At 66.8% G+C, this 5803-nt stretch overlaps 1 protein-coding gene across 1 annotated transcript in view; it reads right to left on the bottom strand.

The window, feature by feature from the left end:
* The window catches only part of COL9A3 (collagen type IX alpha 3 chain), a 25497-nt gene that overhangs the window by 17681 nt on the left and 2013 nt on the right, over window positions 1-5803 (bottom strand). Inside the window, exons 2-8 of the mRNA XM_027767691.1 lie at window positions 5063-5131; window positions 3944-3979; window positions 3246-3317; window positions 2774-2827; window positions 1968-2003; window positions 1677-1700; window positions 265-318 (exon numbers count right to left, since the gene is read on the bottom strand). Coding sequence (XP_027623492.1) covers window positions 265-318; window positions 1677-1700; window positions 1968-2003; window positions 2774-2827; window positions 3246-3317; window positions 3944-3979; window positions 5063-5131 — 345 coding nt within the window. The remainder of the gene's footprint in view (window positions 1-264; window positions 319-1676; window positions 1701-1967; window positions 2004-2773; window positions 2828-3245; window positions 3318-3943; window positions 3980-5062; window positions 5132-5803) is intronic.

Here is a 5803-nt window from a genome sequence, read left to right as displayed (position 1 = left end):
ACTTCCCGGGGGGAGGCCTGCGGCTCAGAGCAGGGCCCCCCCGCCGAGTGAGGTGAGTGGCTGCCCCCTGGGGGAGATTGCTCAAGCCCCTCTCGCCTCCCCCCACAGCCTGGAGCCAGCGCCCCTGTCTGCCCATCCATCCGCACATCCCACGTCCTGTCTGCCCCTCCCTCGGGCTGGGGCCAGAGCTCTGTCAACAGCCATCAGGAAAGGGGGATGCCCATGGCTGTGAGTCTGCTGGGGCGGGACTAGGCGGCCACTCACCGGGAGGCCACGGAGGCCAACGCCACCTGGAAGGCCACTCACTCCTGCCTCTCCCTGGAGGGAGATGGAGGAAGAGATGGAGGTCTGCACCCAAGGTACTCTCAGGGCCCTGGAGATGGGGCTCTGGGTGTGCATGGTCAGGCAGTCCCCGGGGGAGGTACTCTCAGGGCCCTGGAGATGGGGACTCGGGTGTGGGTGGTTAGGGAGTCCCCGGGGGAGGTACTCTCAGGGTCCTGGAGATGGGGCTCCGGGTGTGCATGGTCACGCAGTCCCCGGGGGAGGTACTCTCAGGGTCCTGGAGATGGGGCTCCGGGTGTGCATGGTCACGCAGTCCCCGGGGGAGGTACTCTCAGGGTCCTGGAGATGGGGCTCCGGGTGTGCATGGTCACGCAGTCCCCGGGGGAGGTACTCTCAGGGTCCTGGAGATGGGGCTCCGGGTGTGCATGGTCACGCAGTCCCCGGGGGAGGTACTCTCAGGGTCCTGGAGATGGGGCTCCGGGTGTGCATGGTCACGCAGTCCCCGGGGGAGGTACTCTCAGGGTCCTGGAGATGGGGCTCCGGGTGTGCATGGTCACGCAGTCCCCGGGGGAGGTACTCTCAGGGTCCTGGAGATGGGGCTCCGGGTGTGCATGGTCACGCAGTCCCCGGGGGAGGTACTCTCAGGGTCCTGGAGATGGGGCTCCGGGTGTGCATGGTCACGCAGTCCCCGGGGGAGGTACTCTCAGGGTCCTGGAGATGGGGCTCCGGGTGTGCATGGTCACGCAGTCCCCGGGGGAGGTACTCTCAGGGTCCTGGAGATGGGGCTCCGGGTGTGCATGGTCACGCAGTCCCCGGGGGAGGTACTCTCAGGCCGTGGAGATGGGGCTCTGGGTGTGCATGGTCAGGCAGACCCCGGGGCAGGTACTCTCAGGGCCCTGGTGATGGGGCTCCGGGTGTGCATGGTCAGGCAGTCCCCGGGGGAGGGACTCTCAGGGCCCTGGAGATGGGGACTCGGGTGTGGGTGGTTAGGGAGTCCCCGGGGGAGGTACTCTCAGGGTCCTGGAGATGGGGCTCCGGGTGTGCATGGTCACGCAGTCCCCGGGGGAGGTACTCTCAGGGTCCTGGAGATGGGGCTCCGGGTGTGCATGGTCACGCAGTCCCCGGGGGAGGTACTCTCAGGGTCCTGGAGATGGGGCTCCGGGTGTGCATGGTCACGCAGTCCCCGGGGGAGGTACTCTCAGGGTCCTGGAGATGGGGCTCCGGGTGTGCATGGTCAGGCAGACCCCGGGGGAGGTACTCTTAGGGCCCTGGAGATGGGGCTCCGGGTGTGGGTGGTCAGGGAGTCCCCGGGGGAGGTACTCCCTGCACGGCTGGTCCTAGAGCCGCTGGGGACTTGCATGCTGGGGTGGGGCCACGAGGGTGTCAGTACTCACTGGGGGTCCAGGGAGGCCTTTGCCCTATAAAGCCAAACAGGGGGGTCAGCGCTTGCTAGGCACGGGACAGAAATGGCCCTGCCACACCCCCCCAGGGCAGGTCAGGGGCGTCCTGGGAGAGGCCTCAGGGGATGGGCACCTTGTGCAGGAGGCCCTGAGCAGACAGGACAGGCCCAGATGGGGCTGGGGAGGCCAGAGCAGCTGCGAAGAGCAGCAGAGGAGGGCCGGGGCAGCCTCTGGGGCTCTCGGAGACCACCCCCCCAGCAAAACTCCCCTCAGAGAAGTACTCACTCCCAGTCCAGGCGGCCCCGGGGGTCCCAGACTTCCCTGTGGAAAGCAAATGGGTCAGGAGCTAGCAGGGGCCAGTGCCACCCTGCCTTGGCGGTGCCGTCCCACAGGAAGATGCCCCAGTGGCCTCGGAGAGACCCCGTGCCAGGATTCCAGCGAGCGGTGTGGCCAGGAGAGGCTCCCTCCTGGAAGGGCTGCTGAAGATAGGCCCCCGGAAGGGCAGAGCCGGGTCCCCACAGGTCTGAGCCACACAGCAGTGACCCGAGGGCCCTTTCCCCAGAAAGCCCTCCCCACAACCAACCAGCAGAGGCCACTGAGGGTGGGGCTCGCCCCTGCAGGGTCACCCCAGTGCACCTGTCCTGCAGCCTACTGCTCACCCACTCCCCACGTGGTGGCCAGAGGGCCCCATCCCAGGTGCCCCTCAGCAGCCACCAGCCTCGCTCATTTCCAAGCTTCCAACTCAGAACACCTCCACCGGCAGTCCCCAGAGGCAGGGCTCGGCCCTCGGGTCCCTGGGTGAGTGGCACAGTCACCCAGGAGCAGAGCCCGCGGAGGGTGGTCAGGCTTCGACTTGGTGGCTGGTGGTCATGGCCCCTGATGGCCTTTCCCTCCAGAGGGCACAGGGGCAGTCACTGCCCCAGCCACCAGGGGAAGGCCACTGCGGGGCTGGCCATCCAGGACCCTTGTCTGCCTGCTCGTGCCCCTCTGGCCCCAGAACTGCCGGCTCCATGGCCTGATGGATGCAGGGAGCTCCTTCCAGCCACTCCTTGGGGACTTACCTCTGACCCGGATGCAATGCAGGCACTTACCCGTTCTCCAGGAGCGCCCTTGGGTCCAGGGGGGCCATCTGGCCCAGGCAGACCCTGGGGAGAGAGGGGAAGGAGGTCTTCCTGAGTTAAGCCCAGCCAGGGAGGCAGAGAAGACCCTCGGGCTGGCGCCTTCCTCTGCCCGTCCACCTCACACCCAGTACACCCAGAGATTGGGGGGAGCGCTCCAGGCTTTGACCCTGAGATGACCAACCAGGACCAGTCCATGGCACAGGGGCCAGGCTTGGGCGAGCAGAGGGGCCTGACAGTGGGCATTTGTCCCTGCACTTGGAAGAGCTGGCAGGGCTGCGCCCCCACTGCGAGATGGCTCTGTCCGTGCCAGGTGCCCGCAGGGTCTGGATGAAGGCCAAGGGACCCTGCTGGGGACTTTGGGGCTTCTACCAGGACAGGCTTTCTTGCTTGGGTAGGCTCGGCTGGAGAGCGGCAATTAGAGCCGGAGCGGGGGCACACTCACGTCCACGCCCGGCAGGCCCGGCAGTCCCGGTTCTCCAGGCTCCCCTGGCTTCCCTGGGGCCCCTTTCAGTCCCTGCACGGGAGGAAAGGCTGAGGGGGATGGTGGCACGGCCACTTCTGCCCTTGGCAAGGAAGAGGCGTTCCCACTGGGCACTGCCAACAGTCTGAGCCGGCCCTGCTCACTGCTCACTGCCATCCAGAGGCCACCCTCCCAGCTGGGCCTCCCCGCCACCCCGCTGGTCCCAGGAGGCTGCTTCTGCCCACCCTGCCAGGTCTGTGGATAAGCATCCAGTCACTTCGGCCTCCCTGGCTAGAGGCCCTCAAGTCCCTTTGTGGGACCCCTGTGTGACAGCCAGGGTCTCTAATCCCAGGAGCTCCGTGAGACAGGCCCTCACCGGCTCCCGAGCACTGCTGTGTGGCCTCTGGCCGGAGACCTGCAGGGCTGTACTACCCCTTCCAGGCTGGCCCAGGCATTGGGCCAAAAAATGCTTGAAAGTCAGACGCTACCCAGAGACACAGCGCGCCCCTGTGACCCCCTCCCAGCCCTCCTGGCACCGGCCCCTGCTCCAAGACTCTCCCCTCAGGCGACCCTGGGCCCAGCACTGACAGACAGGGCCTCAATGACCCTTCTGTTTCCCTTGCACACCCCTCCCTTCTTGGCTGGAAAGTGCTCTCCCCTCACCAGCTAGGAACACTCACCAGGGGCCCAGGTAGGCCCGGAGGACCAGCTTCTCCCTGCAGAGAGGAGACATGCTCACTGAGCCCCTAGATCAGGGTGCCCCTGGAAACCCCACCTTAGGAGTGCAGTGCAAGGCCAGCCTCTAGGTCAGCCCTGGGGCTCCAGCCAAGGAGATGGGATGGGGCCCCAGCCCTTGGTCTACACCTGGGGCCCCTTCCCGCCACGGGCCAGTGCCGAGGAGAGGGGGCATGGACGTCCGGCTTAGCCCCTGCAGGGCACACGCGGCACTGGGGAACTGCTTTGAGGGCCCCCCAACCCCAAGCCCCGAGAGCGTTAGAAAGCAGGTCGTGGGTGTCCCGGTCCCATTTACTGGCAGCTCCTCGAATACCCAGTCCAGGGTGGGACCTCAGTCCCCAACCCTGCTGAGTACCTCCAGGCCCAGAACCCTTGGGGAGATGTGAGGCCAGGCCCAGGGGCCAATGCGGCTGCTCTAAGCACCAGCCGGTGGCGTGGCGGAAGGAGGGAGACTCAGGCCATCATGGCCAGCAGATTACTGGGGACACGGGAGTGGAGGACGGTCGAGGGGGCTCTTGACGCAGGGCAGCCCCCAACCCTCCACTTTCTCCGCAGGCCCTGCCAGAGCCCTGCCTTGTACTGGCTGGTGGGAGCTCGGGGACGGCCGCTGGCTGGAGGGGGGCTCAGGGGACGGTCTTTCTGCAGGAGGAGCAGGTTCAGGATTTTGCCCCGCCAGCATCGCAAGGCTACACTTGGAGGTCCACCCTGATGATGGTCCCCGGCTGGGCGACTCCCGAGCCCTCCCAGGCTGGCTTCAGCTCCCTGCATCTCTCACCCCACCACCCAAAGGGACATGCCTACACCTCCAGGAATCCAGGCCCTGGACACAGGAGCACGGGCCCTCGGACCCGAGGTGTGCCCTGGTGCACTTGTTTCAGGCCTGTACTTGCAGGGACCCTCCTCTCCTTCACGAACCCTGCAGGGCCACCCCAGGGGCAAGGTCTGGCTTCTCTGTTTCCGTCCCTCAAGGGGCGCTGGTCTCCATCTGGTCTGGGGGCTTGAGAAGGGAGAGCCAGAACCCTAGGACCCCCCCACCCTGCCCCATCGCCCACAACCAGACTCACATCTGTACCATCCTTGCCCGGCTTTCCTGGTGGGCCTTGGGGGCCTGGTGGGCCTGGAGGTCCCGCTTTCTGAAATGGAGAAAAGTTGTTAGAGCACCCCCTTTCCTGCAGTTGGTCCCCCACCCCTGTTGGACCCCAGGTCTGTCTGACCCAGTGTCCCCTCCTCCTGGTCTGGAGCAGCTCTGAGGCCTGTCACTGGGGTCCACAACCCCCACACCTCGGAGCCCCAGAGCCCGGTCATGGGGCCCAGTGCAGACGCTGCACTTGGCCAGGAGGGGCTGCGCCTGGTCCCGGGGAGCTGCTGGGAACAAAGGCGACATTGTGAGTCCCGCCAGCGGGCGGCAGCTCTGGTGGCTGCTGGAGCCTGGAGAGAACCACCAGCGGCCTGGAGTCCCCGGGCTCAACCCAACGGCGACAGCGACTCCAAGCTCCGGCGGCCGGGAGGGTTGTGGGGCCATGGGACTGCATCGGGGATGGCCTAGCCTGGGGCTGCGCTCACCCCGACTGTGGCTGCGCAGGCTGAGGTCCACCAGCAAGCGTTCATCCCCTTGCAGCCGGTAGTCGGTAGGAACCAGCGGGCCAGCGCGGGCTCACCTGCGCTGTGGCCACCGCCAGGATTTTTTTTAGCAGCAGGGCGAGGGTGTGCGCTCCGGCCATGGCTGTGCTTGCTCTGAGCGGAGCGGCGCACTGGGCGTGCAGGGCGGCGGCGGGCGGGGCGGCGGAGGTGGGCAGGAGGTGGGC

Source organism: Tupaia chinensis, unplaced genomic scaffold, assembly GCF_000334495.1.
Source record: "Tupaia chinensis unplaced genomic scaffold, TupChi_1.0 Scaffold144472_1, whole genome shotgun sequence".
NCBI lineage: Eukaryota > Metazoa > Chordata > Mammalia > Scandentia > Tupaiidae > Tupaia > Tupaia belangeri.
Note: the sequence above shows the minus strand (reverse complement) of the source record. Positions and strands in the feature narration are given on the sequence as shown.